This window comes from Nanorana parkeri, unplaced genomic scaffold (genome assembly GCF_000935625.1).
Source record: "Nanorana parkeri isolate BGI_ZX_2015 unplaced genomic scaffold, ASM93562v1 scaffold436, whole genome shotgun sequence".
Taxonomy (NCBI): domain Eukaryota; kingdom Metazoa; phylum Chordata; class Amphibia; order Anura; family Dicroglossidae; genus Nanorana; species Nanorana parkeri.
Window position 1 is genome coordinate 811,721 of NW_017306704.1, and position 15,469 is coordinate 827,189.

The 15,469-nt window shown below is 40.6% G+C and overlaps 1 protein-coding gene across 1 annotated transcript in view; it reads right to left on the reverse strand.

Moving 5' to 3' along the window:
• PROSER1 (proline and serine rich 1) overlaps positions 1-15,469 on the reverse strand; it is a 34,508-nt gene that overhangs the window by 16,597 nt on the left and 2,442 nt on the right. The window contains exons 3-8 of the mRNA XM_018560175.1: positions 14,187-14,255; positions 13,442-13,536; positions 3,875-3,968; positions 2,801-2,911; positions 1,880-1,960; positions 1,140-1,218 (exon numbers count right to left, since the gene is read on the reverse strand). Coding sequence (XP_018415677.1) covers positions 1,140-1,218; positions 1,880-1,960; positions 2,801-2,911; positions 3,875-3,968; positions 13,442-13,536; positions 14,187-14,255 — 529 coding nt within the window. The remainder of the gene's footprint in view (positions 1-1,139; positions 1,219-1,879; positions 1,961-2,800; positions 2,912-3,874; positions 3,969-13,441; positions 13,537-14,186; positions 14,256-15,469) is intronic.

Here is a 15,469-nt window from a genome sequence, read left to right on the forward strand (position 1 = left end):
TTTACTTTGGAGACATTTCCACTCACTCCCTGTTGTGTTTCCAGGAGAGGAAGTGAAGGGAATTCTCCCCAATGGGACATAGACAAGAAAAAAACCCAGATAGGAATTATAACCATTCCCTGCCCAAACAAAAAAATGATGGCCTTTAGGTAAACTTTAACCTGTAGGGGTCTATTTCTACACAATTTGCAGGGCCCTTTGCCCTGTGACTATCAATGAATGTTTGGTTTGGGCGAACAATGCCAAAAATGCATTTTCTTAATATATTCTATTCCAGTTCGATTGTATGGTCATGTAATGCTACATTTTGGCCACTAGACAGAGCTGAGGCGCATGGGAAATTAGTAAATTCATATGCTCCTCATCTCCATCGTTTGGCCAAAATGTAGTATTACACAATAATACATTAGAACTGGGGAAAAAATATATTAAGTACGTTAATTTTTGGCATTATTTGCCCGAAATGAATATTTACATATATTCAATGGGCAAAGAGCCCTGCAAATTGTTTTTAAATAGAATCCATACTGTCTAAGTGAACGTTCTTTTATATGGCCCTCAGTCCCGATTCCATGCAAAGGTTTCAGCTGCCCAACCAGAATTCTTTACACAGCACTTGTGTATACAAAGCCATAATGCCCTAATGATTGGAACTGGAAGATGCCATTGCATGCTTGAGCTTAGTGAGCTTACATTGTGAGCAAGGCAACACCAGTTGATTAAATATGATATATGGCAACCATATAGCAGTTTCATTTCTCTTGAAACTCTACATTTGTGATGTACTGTAGATCTTACAAGAAAAAATAAATTAAAAAAATGAGGATTTGATTAGGATAAAACCATATCAAGTAAGGCATGCAGAATGAATAGGGACGAAGGCAAGACACAGTATGAGAGGTATGATGCAATATAGGAAGATTCAGAGAGCGACAAGAGGAGAAGAGGAAGGCAATGAACCAAAAGCCTAAGCAACATGCTTAGCGCAACTTTTTACTGTACAGGCAATAATCAAAAACTGTGTGTTAAGAGAAATACATGATACAGATTGTAGGTTTATGTCTGTTAGTAGATACAGTATAAACTATAGAATCATATTTTGGTTTTCTGCGGCTTACACTGGAATCAGCTATTCTTACTTGGAGCAATAGTTGGGTGAGGCCGACAAGGAGGAATCGGGTACGGTACTGGCTTGTGTGGATTATATGAAGAAGGAGCCTGCGGAAGGGAGAACAATTATTATATATTTGATACAAGGGTCCATATTATATGTATGTAAGTTTATGTATAATACATTTCACCGACATGTCTTTTACAGATAAAAATATAATATTTTATGCAGAGCATTTATCTACTCCTTTCCTATAATATTACAGAAATAAGTGGACTGCGCTAGCAAAACAACCAGATGGAAATCATCAAGCAATTCATGTCTTCAAAAGCAAATGGCTGGTAAAGTTAAACATCCAATAACTTATTACAGGTCTGTGAGATATCACAGTAAGTAACTGGAAATGAAAATAAACCAAACACTCAGAATACATTAAAAAAACGCAGGACCTCTCTTTCAAGGAGCTATATAGATTAAATTCCTGTAGAACGGAAACTGGGATTGGGACGAAAATCTTTTAACGTTTTTCTGCAAAAAAAAAGGGAAGGATACACTAAAATTTACATAGCTTATAAAAAAAACAAAACATCCTTCCAACCATCTGGAACAGCTTTCTGGTTCTCACATTTCATTATATTGAGTAAAATTAAAAACATGTAGTCAAAGGTGACATACAATATAGCTTCAAGTACTAAATCTTTCATGCACAGCAATTTAAGTCACATTTTTCACTTTATGTTTTACATTTGATTTTTTTTATTTACTTACTGGTTTACATGGGCCAAGTATCCTGGCTGCAATTCCCTTTCCGTCATTTGTCTCTTCTCCATCCTTCTTCAGAGATGTTCCCTAAAATATAAAGAAGTACTTTTCAGTTAAAGATCATATTAAAAATATCTTCCATTTTTTTTTAGAATATGACTGTGCCAGAAGGGGATGCAACTTAACTCCTAAGTACATGGTACCATCGTTAAACAGATGCGGTCACTTTTTTTTCCTATTCAGGTCTCTTGATATTCCATCCCCTGACCCACTTATTCTCACCTGCCAACTGTTCCCCTGCCATGCCTTCCTGTAGCCACCGCAAAATAATTTCCTGATGATTCCGTGATGCAGTGCTCAGGCCTGAGTGGCCAATCAACAGGCCTGAACAGTCAGATGACAGAGTGTGGAACAATCAATCCGGTGTGAACTCTGACTTAGTGTGGTATTTTGCGGTGTCTGTGATGAAAGTAGCAGCAGCAGGGGGGGGGCTTGAAAGGCAAGTATATGTATCTGCTGGATGGGGCCAACCTAAGTGTGGGACTATGATAGAAGTTGGGTGAAACCTGCCCTAATCATATTCTGCTGAAAACCAGGAGTCAGTACTAATCAGATTAGCCCAGTGAACACAAATGTCTTCAAAAAATGGTTCTTCATATCCACTATGTTGAAAGACACAGCCTGCTGCTTGCTTTCATGTGAAAATATGATTCATACTGTATGGTCAAAGTAATCTGGTATTGTAGACAATGCTGAGAAAGATGCATCCAAGTTCAGGGTTGGTAAAGATACTTCAGTTTACTAGGAAATCTAACAGATCATTTCCTAAGTGGTCTTTGGGCGGTTTTGGAAAGTCACAACGGCACCCAGTTTTTATTTTAATGATCTGCACATCTATGTGTTATGCAGTATAAGTAGTGTCCTTACAGGGAATATTCCATTGATGCGACTGGGTCTGCCCTTGGGGTACGGGTTTCCGGGGATCATCCCACAGGAGGAAATCATAGCATTTGGAGCTTTACATCCACTCTTTGTTGCCTAAAGGAAAGAAACCCACAAAAGCACACATCAAACCACATTACATCCAGAACTGTTAGTCAATAACTGATGTACATGAAGATGTTACTAATCATATCCTTTAAAGTCGGGGAGCTCCTGGAATCCAGGAGCCAGCTCCATTGAAATATGATTTAAAGCCTCAGGAACCACATACACTGCAAACTAGACTGCATTTGCTAGTGTACACATACCATTTAACAAAGATCTGTACATATAAAATGTGGACACCCCCCCCCCTAACAAACATCTGTGCATATACAATGTGGAACCACCTCCTATACAGAAGAAACATCTAGATGTGATGGTTCTCTCTTTCAGTCCCATAAAAGTGACTATGGCTTCTTTTGGCCCTGAACAGCTCTGTCCTTGGAAGTAGAGATGATCAGGCAAATAATACCACACGGCAAAACACCTCACTGGAAAATTATTTGGAATAGGTGTTTTAATAAAGGGGCATGTGTAATAACTAATACATTTAAGAAATGTCTTGCCACAATTTGTGAATAGATTTGCAAATCCTTGAATGGAAGCTCATTGGCGGTATCCCAGCCACCTCAGAGAACCACAATATCCCCTCTAATACAGTTTATCAATGGAGGTACAAACAGAGCACCCGTACTGCTCAACATGAATACAACAAAGGTTTGTCATATTTGTGACTGAAGCAGGAAAACCTTTTACATCAACAGTAATGTTTAAAGTTTTCTCCTTAGTTGTTTTACTGGTCAGGTCCGTTGACCAAAATGGATTTTAAGCAAATCAACTCTTGAAAAGTTGACAAATTAGATTACTACCAACCCTACTTAATATTAGGACCAGGCATTGCAGCATGCCTAGGCAAAACTAGAGCTAGTGTTCACTATAGCTAGTTACCACTGGCAACCTAAAACAAATCATTTCTGATTGGCAGCTGAATATTACTGCACCATTCTAAATGGTTACCTGTTCCAAGATCCTTCTGCAACGTTTTTTCTCTGTTAGATTTGTTTTAAAAAGGTCTTCAATTGGCCGATAATTCGAAGCATCAAGAATATTTCTAAGGAAAAATATAAATCCATTTACACATGTGTATACAGAAATTGCCACAAGTGACAGTGTTCATGCATTTTATGCATATGTAAAGCCAAGTGCAAGTTCTGTGACCACAATAAACTACTTTGTGGATCTTTATAAACGTAAGATTCATAATTCTGCATAATTTCTTCCACATACACACCACTATAGTCTGGCTATGAGATGACTGCCAGAGCCTTTAACTTGAAACACATTAGCCTATGCCAAATATAAAATTGTTTCCACAAAACATCACTCCAGAAAAAACATTTCTGAGGACACTCTGCAAGCACAATATATGTATGTATGGCTAGCTTTACACTTATAGATGGAAGCATTTCAACAACCTTCCCACTTGAAATCATGGTAAGGATACATACCCGTCCAATAGGGACCATAAGGAAAAAAAATGGCTGCTGAGGTTATGCTTCCTTAGTCACCTCTCTTACACAAGCTTGTGAGTTGGTAACAGAGTCTCTTTAAGCTGACAAGTAAAAGCCCTGATTAGCTATGAGTGCTGCCCTCCCACACACAGTCTGAAGTCGGGTTCGAATTTCAGCTGGTTCCTGATGAAAGGACCAAAATTTGTACCATGGGTGCCTCTGTTGGCATCCTTCTCTCAGCATCCCTTGATTGGCTGATCTAAGGAACCAGTTTTAAAATTCTCAGCCAATCAGCTGCTAGCTCCATTTGGGTATGCTGACAGCAGCTGGTGGCAATGCAAACAAAAGGGGATTTGTCTGTCAAAGCACTTTACTGTTGCTGTGCAGAGGACTACATGAAGCTGATAGGAAGTGGACACAGGGGTGTTTTTTTAAATGACTTTCTGGAGTTAGACTTTCATTGTCCATTGCTTCATCTCATTTTTATAATGTTCATTTACCAACTACATATTAGTATACTGTTACCAATTATTAAAGACCTTGTATATATGTATATGTGTGTGAGTGTACATGTATGTGTCTGTGTGTGTGTGTGTGTGTGTGTATATATATTATATACACAGTCATGGCCAAAAATATTGGCACCCCTGCATTTCTGTCAGATAATGCACCACTTAATGCAGAAAATTGTTGCACTTACAAATGTTTAGGCATTCTCCTTTTTTTTCTTTTGTTTTGTATTGGTATGACACAAAAAACATGGACTGGGCACAATTATTGGCACTTTTTCCAAATTGCATGAAATAATTGCATTCCACGTTTTAATGGAAAAGCATGGACAATCTCAAAGTTACAAGTCCATCTCCAGAGCTCTTAATGTTCCTGTGTCCTCTGTGCGCAACATCGCCAAGAAGTTTACAGCCCATGGCACTGTAGCTAATCTCCCTGGACGTGGACGAAAGAGAACAATTGCCAATATTTATGGCCATAACTGGTATACTTATATATATATATACACACACACACACACACGTATACTGCATTATAATGTATAACACCGATAATTAGGGGAGGGGGCTATTACTCTGCAACATGTATGTATATTATTTTTTTATCAAAAAGGTCTAAATTAAAAAAGGTTGAACATAATGGCAACTAGAGCAAAACAATAGCAGCTACAGTTAATGAAAAAAACATTCATGTTTAATTGTTTAATTAATTTTAACATTAAAACAGTATTTTTTTTTCTCAAAAGACATGAACTCTTCCACGTCAAACTGAAAAGTGATTTCTGCAAAATAATTGAAAATAATTACAATAAAAAAACTGACTGCATAACTACACCCCCTTTTTTATGACACACATTAATTATCACTGGTGCAGGCAAACTATTTTTCAAGGTCACATGCTGTATCATATAAGGCCGCTAGAAACGTTTCAAAAGATATGACAATGCACAATCCCATGGACACCAGGTTTAGGTATATTGTTAGTCTCATGAAGTTATATTACTGAACAATGAATGGCGATTAATCACGATTGTTATATGAGGTAGGAAAGCCCCTCTATTGTCTGTACATGAATTGTCTATGGAATATGTGTTGTATACTGCTGTACAATAGTACTGCCATTTGTTAGGTACACTACAAGAGATCGCTGTCAGTGATACTGTTTGGTGTTCCGTCACAAGGGTGACTGAGTGGAAAAACGAATGTTAAATACAAGGCAAGTGTGACTCATCCAACTCCAACGTTCCATTTGTAGTAGTCAACACATGTACTAGTAAAGGGCAACAGAATGATTTTCTACAGACATTGTTACCAATGACTTATGTTTTGTCATACACAAATCCAAGAAGATATTTTATATAGTGTGTTTCCCTAGATTTAGTTTAAGGTTGATAAGAGACAAATCCATCTATTTCAGCCCCTTACAACCCGTGTAGCTTTGGTCTAAAAACAGAATTATATTATAAATATATTTAACAAATCATTTTATGTTATAATTAAATATTTTAAATATTAAATATACATATAATTATAATAACATTAAAAAACAACATTCATTTAGCTTAAAGTTACTGTTAAGAAATATTTCCATGTCCTCCGTTAATTTGTTTTGCCCAACTGTATTCCATTTAAAGCTGATCTAAACCCCCAAAACAAAAAATGAATATACTGAAGTTGACCAATCCTTAAATGTGGTGGTGGTGGCGGCATTAGTTTTATTTTACCAGGCTTTTGTTCCTTTATTTTCACCTGGTAATTCTGAAATTAACCTACTTCCTGTCCTAAGGTAACAGCTCTCACTCACGGTATGAAAACAAAAACTAAGATAGGGCTACATAAGTTGCCAGTTTTCTATCCTCCATGGGAAGAGAGGGGGTCTGTAGTCCTCAGAAATAGTTGAGAAATGTAATTGAGAACAGTCAACAAAAGCAAAGACAAAAAGCACAGGAACTTATCAGCTGATCCACAGGTAGTTTTTAACTTATAAAAAGATCTATTAAAAAAAAAGGAGGTTTCAGTGGTATATTTAAAGTGATATTAAAGTCAAAAGGGTTTTAAGGGATTTCAAATGTTGATTGAATGTCTTACAATGGATGCTGCTTCTTAATGTTTAAGAGTTTTAGTTTCCTGCAGAATCAGTTGGTTTCCCGAGCACTGGCCCTGATATCCTGTTTTAGGTTGACTCCTTTCTCTTGCAGGGTCCTATGAAGCCTTGTGTGTGCTAATAAGCTGTATGTATCTGCACAAACACACAGACACAGCAATTTAATACTCACCTCCCTCCCCTTCCCCCCATCAGGTAGCTAGACAGTTGCCTGAGACAGCTATGTTCCTTGTGACCTTATACTGGATGCGAAGTTCAGGGAAGCGGAGCTGAGAGAGATGGAGCCAACTGTTTGGAACCATGACGGTAAATGCGTGGGCAGAAATGTAAAGAAACACTTTGCATGGTAATGTATAGTTGCTTGATCTGGATGCATTATTCAAAAAGGTTTGAGAGTTTAATATGACTTTAACAGACCAAATAAGAGACGTTTATTGTTAGGGTTTACATATATTTTAAATTAAAATAGGGCAAAGCTATTCCCCTACTCTACATATATACCTATACATTTCTTTACTTTACTTTAAACCCTTGAAGTCCCTCCAGCGCAGGCGCCACTCTCTGATCCAGCGCAGACTCCTATGTCTTCCTGTGTCCCACAGAGTCTGTCCTGCGTGCACGCTCCTGGCTGCGTGCATTCACTTATACGCAGTCTCTCCTCTTCTCCCCTCTGGTGATATGGACTGCGCATGCGCCGGGAGCGGGCGGCGCAGACACAGGTAAGTACTACCTATTTGACAATTTATTTTATTTTTTTTCCATATGTGGCATATTTCTAGCAGTAGATATCTAGAGGCAGAGCCAGCTGTACCCGCCCCCTCCCCCGTCCGTTCCGCCAGTCAGCGCTGCCGGATCGGAGCGGGGAGGGGGGAATCCAGCCCCTCCCCTGTCACGGCAGAGAGCCGTGACAGGATCGAGAGGTGAGCGAACGCCGGTATGTGTTCGCTCACCTCCCGATCTACTGAGCCGACCTGTGACAGTCTCATTGTCACAGGTCGGCTAGAACTATGAGGTGAGTGAAAAGCACTCACCTCATAGTTCTCCTTTAAAAAGAGAGACTTTAATTTGCTATTAAGCCACACTTTTTTTAAATATTTTGTCACAAACCACCTGTAATATATCACTTTCCTGCTAAGTCTGGTATTTTGCTATACAATGTTTTGTCGTCAGCAAACACGGCAACTTTCTATTTCATCAAAAGATCATTAAAACAGACTAGAAATAAACTTTATATCTGCATGTTTATCACCTGAGTGAGGAACCATAACCATGTGTAATGTTTTTTCAATAAAAATATGTGTTTTTCTCAAGGTTCTATACTGCTGAATGTTTAAACTACGAGTGTACTATATGTGAAATAAACTAAATATCAGGATCAATATGTAAAGGCAGAAAAGTTTACGTACTTCACAATACAGATGGATGCAAAGTCAAACAAACAGCCCAATCTCTTGAGAAGGATGCACTGGCACTGGAGAATTCTCTGGAGGCCACAATCAGTTTGAGTATTACGCAGCTAAAAGTTACATCATTAGAACAACTCGCTTTGATCAACTCAAAAAACAAAATAGATAAAATAATAAATAAAAGAGATGGATGCCAGATTTGATCTAAATAGTGCATGGAAATGTCAGCGCCAAGAGGTGGGAACCACATAGCAGTGCCTCCCAACTAAGGGCCTGTTCACATGATATCAGGTCCTGATCAGGTCGGGATCTGCAGACACGGTGCTACTGATGGTGCGTTTTTGCTGTGTTTTTGATGCGTTCCTGGAGTGGGGCTGTTAGTATGTAAGCTGCAGTGCAGTGCGTTTGACGCATTTTTTATGCGTTTTGCGTTTCCTGACCGTACAAAATGTGACATGCAGTCAGGGCCGGCCTTAGGCCTTTAGAGAGAGGTCACAAGAATGGGTCCTCTTTCAGTATGAAAACTATTTAAGCTTAAGAAACAGAAGGGATCTCTAGTACACACAAATCCTTTCCTTGGAGCAGAACTCCAGCTCAAAATAAAAACTATAAGAAATGCAATTGAAAGCTAAAATAAAAAAAGGAACACCATCAAATTGTCAAGCCCTTCCGATACACTAAATGGTACCTGACCAATGCTGCATCGAATGCCTCGGGTGCCTTGCAGGTAGGAAACGTGGGTACTGCTTGATGGCACTGTACAGCTGCATCTATATAGATGATGATATATTCATTGTGTTTTACGTGGATTATGCAGATTCTTTATGGGATGCCATGGATGTGATCAACTACTGCACTATATACCTATTTCTCCTGAAGTAATGCCGTAAGTTTTACACTGTAAAAATTGCTGAAACTTTAATAAAACATATTTTGAAGAAAAAAAAAAAAAAAGAACACAAACAATTGTTGCTGCAATACTCACCTTCAAGCAAGTGCTTTTCCCCACAGTAATCATTTTCTGTGACAAGATGTCCTCTGTCTTCCAGGTTGAATGATGAAGAGCATCATTCAACCCACTTCCATTATGCCCAGGCCCCCAAGGACCCACCCCGAGTCTTTTCACTTCTGCATTAAAGGGTATTTACAGAGCACAATAACTGAAACTGACATTTACAATTTATGCACCTAGACTGGGGGAATATGTTGGAGGTTTCAATCAGACAAATCATATCTGAAGGCAGGAAGCACACCCCGGCATTTATATCCACACAGGTAACACAGACACCAATCCAATCACCGTGGAATGTGGCAAAGCAGATGTCGACTGCCCAAGAACAGGATCGGAGGTGTGAAAGTTGTGGAGCCATCCTGTTCAAGGATCATAGTCTTACTTCCACGGCAGGTGTAAATCTGATTGGCGGCTGGGAGAAAATGCCTAGTACATTTCATTATTTATTACGGATGCACTGATACCGGTAGCGATATTTTTGTTCCGGTACTCGCCAATACCGAATACTGAGTACCGGAAGTCCCATTCAGGAATGACTCGCCACCTGACTTCCTGATTAGCTGGGAAGCCGGGCAGCATATAAAAGACTCGCCACCCGGCTTCCAGATTAGCAGGGAAGCCGTCCCCATGCATCTCGTCACTAGGTGACGAGGGAGCATGAAACCGGTTTCCCGACCAATCAGGAAGCTGGGCAGCGTGTAATGACGTGCTGCCCGGCTTCCTGATACCGGAAGTATCGGTGTGGGTGCATCCCTATTATTTATGCTTTCTGTATGTGGGGGACAACAGGGAGCCTGTACTGAATGTGTCTGGGAATACCATATCTTTCCTGCATTAGAAATGGGTTCCCAGATTTCCAGGTTCTGCTCAGATGTAAGAGGGGTGGACTGATGCACTACAGCTATTATTAGAAAATTAATTTTTATTTTGGCTGGCCTGTTTCTTTAATTGTTCCAAAGTAAGAACAGTTGTGATAGCCCCCTGGCAACAAATCAAATTTCTCCCACACTACACCAGAAACATAGGATGGAGGATATCAATAAACCAATTTGAAGTATTAGGGCTAATCCCATCATAATCCAGGTTCCACCAAGAAACAAGCAACAATCGTTTCAATAAGGAAAGTCAGTAAAACGTTGTCTTCCTTTGCTGAGAGGAATCCGGGGATGACAGATCAGGTCATATCCTTATTACAGGAAGTTCCATCGATTAGAAATAATTATCTCTTCACTTATACAGATAATCATTACCTAACAGGTTTAAAGCCACTAGAGAGCAAACAAACCATTCTCTATGGGCAGTGCAGCAATTATACAAGTCAAGTTGGAAAACAACAATCCACCTAATGGCGTCTGTGTTTGTTATCATTGTCCCACTGATAATAGAGTCATCTGACGTATTCAAAGATGCAAGAATGTTCAAACACCTTCACTACAGGGATTATATGCCATTGCATTTTACCATTCACCATTCTTATTGTCATGACTAGCAGACAGTTTACAGCATCGTAAAAGAACCACAAGGCAGGAGATGAGGATGATGATGGCCCCCAGGACCGTCCCTTTAATGAGGCAGTCTGGGGCTGCAGCATCTCTTTGGGTCACACTACAGTTCTGCCTGCTGCCCTTTTCCTGCCAGAGAAACCCAGGATGCTAAGAGCCAGACAGGGAGATGTGCAAGGGCCATGCATCAGCTCTTAGCATCCTGGGATGCTTTGCCTGGTGTCCCGCAGAGCTCTTGGGAACCAGTGACGTATCTTGTTGCCAGGAGCCGGGCGGGACCCCGGGATGCAGAGCTCACAGAGGGTGATGTCACTCCATCACCGCTGATCCACCCACCCCCCGGCAGCCTCAGCCCTCATTTACCGCTGACCCTCCCCCCACCCCCAAAATAAAACCATTCATTTCTATGGCCATGTTCACATCTAAGCGTTTTGTCACTTGTAGCACTTCCCTGCCCCATAGACTTCAATAGAAATGCTCAAAAACACAAGTTTGCTGCATTGTTTCATATTTTCGCACATTTTTACAAGTGTAAAACGCACATCTATGCATTCTCATCAAAGTGTCACAATCTGCTTGCAAAAATGCGCGACTGTATGTGTTACGCACATAAAAAATTTGCAAACCACGCAAGAACGTGCTACACAAAACGCGCATAGAAGAAGCTGTCACTCAGGTGTGAATTAGAGCTCAGGCGGCAAAAAGGCTAAGGACACCATTGATCATCCCATACGGATAGTTTTAGTCCGGACAGGTAATGATCGCACATATGAGCACGTGTAGATCTAAGAGTCACCTCCAGCTACAGAACTGATGATTTGACATGTTGGATATTTTTAGGTCCTTGCTCATACTGCCCCTGAAATAAACTTGCACATGACGCCCAACTGCAAACCTTCCAACACCTCAACTGGGTAATTCAAACTTACATGTTTATGGCAAACAACTTTTGGGGGCTGGATCATGCTTGCATGACTGACTTCACTAAGGTCAGCTAAATTACAAGTAAACCAATAGGAATTCAGATTTCACGGATTTGACCTCAGTGACCCAAACCGTGAGGAGTTAATGTGGGTTAGTGACATGATCTTAGCTGCTTACTTTAAAATAAGCTACACATAGGGGGTCATTCATAAACGTATGCACGGCACTAGCACCCTAGATGGCGCTAACAAGTACAAGTATAGGAAATACGTATACTTGTCAGCACCATCTAGGGGCGCTAGTGCCATGTAAATGGCATCCACTCGGCTATATGCCAGGCTGAACTTTTATAAATGAACCCCTTAGGATTTTGGCACAAAAAAATTAAACCCACCCCAGAGAAAGCTTTCCTCCCCCCATTTAGTTTTGCATTGCATGGATAAGGGTTCAATTTATATTCCTATATGTTGTTCCCTCTATGGGAAGAGAATGGTAATACAGCACAAGCAGGTAGTCATGTCCTTAGGGAAAGAGACTGGAGATGTGCACCCGGTGGGTCAGGGCTCTCTCACATCTCCTAGGTACTTGAAGTGATATTAAGCTCAAAATGTTTTTAAGCTACACTATATTTCCAAAAGCATTGGGACGTCGGCCTTTACACGCACATGAACTTTAATGGCATCCCAGTCTTGATGTTGAGTTGGCCCACCCTATGCCGCTAGAACAGCTTCAACTCTTCTGGGAAGGCGTCCACAAGGTTTAGGAGTGTGTCTATGGGAATGTTTCACCATTCTTCCAGAAGCACATTTGTGAGGTCAGGTACTGATGTTGGACGAGAAGGCCTGGCTCACCGTCTCCAATCTAATTCATCCAAAATGTGTTCTATCTGGTTGAGGTCAGGACTCTGTGCAGGCTAGTCAAGTTCCTCCACCCCAAACCCGCTCATCCATGTCTTTATGGACCTTGCTTTGTGCACTGGTGCACAGTCATGTTGGAACAGGAAGGGGCCGTCCCCAAACTGGTACCACAAAGTTGGGAGCATGAAATTGTCCAAAATGTCTTGGTATGCTGATGCCTTAAGAGCTCCCTTCACTGGTTAATAACACCTCCTAGACTCCAATCAGCACCTGGTTGTGACTAACAGATTATGTGTATTGGAGCAACATTCACCATATTTATTCCCAGATAATTTTTTGTACAAGTCATTCTGAATTGAGAAAGCCGGTTGGATGACCATTGAAACGTCTTCAAGAAAAATAGTCCAGTTGCCTTGACTTATTTTTTTACAGATATAATTAACTGTACTGTGCTGCCAGATCTCATTATCATGAACACTGTCTGTCTTAACAAAGGGTTAAAGATCTAGAAGCATTTTACGTGGATGAGAGGAAGCTCAGTCTGTCCCTAGTCTTTCCTGTTACTTGGAAATTGTACAGAGAAGCTGCAAAGCCTCCGGCTATACAGACGCATATTTTAAGTATGCGATGTGAAGGAGAACACATAACAAACATATAGTGGGGTTTCTAAAATGTGTGTGGAAAAAGCGGAAGTACACTTTAAATGTTGAGAAATGTTAATGATGGCCCACGCGGGAAGTAAGCAGTGTGTGTACTTACACAGCCAACAGCTCCAGGGCGCTCAATCTGTCTTTACTAAATGTGAAACAATTCAATATGTTCACTACTTTTGCTGCAGGTATGGCGACCATTTTCTGCCAAAATAAAAACACAAGAGGTTACTTAAAAACAAAACAAAAGTTTACCATTAGTTTTACCATTTCTACATAAACTTATACCATGCAAAATGATTTGGTGGGATAAATCGATATCCATGACTTGGAACTTTATTACAGCTTTCAAGTGTACCTGTCATTTATAGACGGTAACAGAAGACAATTTGTGGCCTTGCACATGGGGCAATATTACTAGCATCTACAGCAATGGTCGGCAACTTGACACTACAAGTCCCATGAGGCACGTCAAGACTGATGGCCACGGGCATGACGCCCAAAAGCCAGAGGCATGATGAGATCTTGCAGATTAACCACAGTTGAAGTGCTGAGGTTGCGTACCCCTGTTTTACTAAATGTCGGAATTTTCTGAGATGTTATTTACACCTAAAAAATGTCTGCCTCCACTTTGTTTGGATGATGGGCATACTTCTCATTCGCCAGAGATGTTGTCAGGGTTCCAATAAATGGAAAAGCTTAATGCTGGTACTAATGGTTGCCTTTGTTTATGTACAGGTACTCTTTTATAGAAGGAAACAATGTGAGCCTCGAGGAAAATAAACACCCAACAATGTGGATTAACATTATAAAAACAAGATATAGCATCATTACATATGAGGAAGGACACTTACATGTTGCATGGCTTTCACTGCCTTCAGCTGAGGCTCTGCCCATGAGAAATATCTCAACAGCTCAACCACCTAGAAGTGAAAATAGACAAGGTTGGTGTTGCAATACATACACAGTAAACTCCTCATTAACCAGCATTCAAGCAACCAGCACATACATTTTAGGACATAATGTCCTAGATTTTTATGCCAGTTGCTTGATTGACACATGCACACTAAAAAGTTAGCAACTAACTCTCAAGCCAACAAACCCCGAGGGGCACGGGGGTTGCTTGGGAGTTGCTAGTAACTGTCAAGCAACAAGAAACTACAATTATCCGGCATCTACCGATCCCCATGGATGCTGGATACCTGAGAGTTTACTGTTGTTGGACATAGGTACTGGTGGACATGTACAAAATTCTTGATATGTGTCTTTTGTGCTCTGCACATGTCCCGCTGCCTCAAAGCAACCTGAGGAAATGTGTTGCTGCCTCAAAGCCACCTGAGGCACGCGCACACTGCCCGTTTAGCATTGCATTCATCGATGATCGCAAGTACGATCTGCCAGTCCATGATGGACAGATCGTACGTTTTTTTAATTACTTTACAACCCTCGTAAGACAAAGGTCTTTCGAAGGTTGTAAAGTGTATGGCCAGCTTTAAGGGAATTTTAAAGCCAATGGGGCTGATAGTAAGAATCCAAGAGCTGCAGTGGGAGATTCCTCCATCCACACTGATAAGATTGTTTTTTCAACTTTCAAGCTGAACAAAAAAACAAACAAACAATCTACTAGTGTATACCCAGGTTTACAATGCAATTTTATGAGTCTGTTAACCCCGTGAAAACAGCCACATCTAGTAGAGTGCATTGATAACTAATCCAAATAGTTGTTAAGCAGAGTGATTGCAGTGAAAGCTATACAGAAACCAATGCAGCAAGTTATGATACCTAGAGCTTCATCAAACAAGGTTGTGCATCAAATGTAAGTTATACCAGAAATGCCATTCCTCCCCGTTTCATATACTGCAATGCAACTATAGAAACAATATTATGTGTGGCCCTTCAGGGCAGTCTAGAAACACATATAAGCTTTTCCTTTAACTGCACTGAGCTCAGCAGGCTTGTGAACAGCCAGTGTGTCACAAGTCATGGGTACCACAAGCCGTAGGCACCAGAAGCTGTGGATTCCAGAGGCCATTGGTACCACAATCCGTGGGCACAGGAGGCCATTGGTACCACAATCCGTGGGCACCAGAGGCCATTGGTACCACAATCCGTGGGCACCAGAGGCCATTGGTACCAC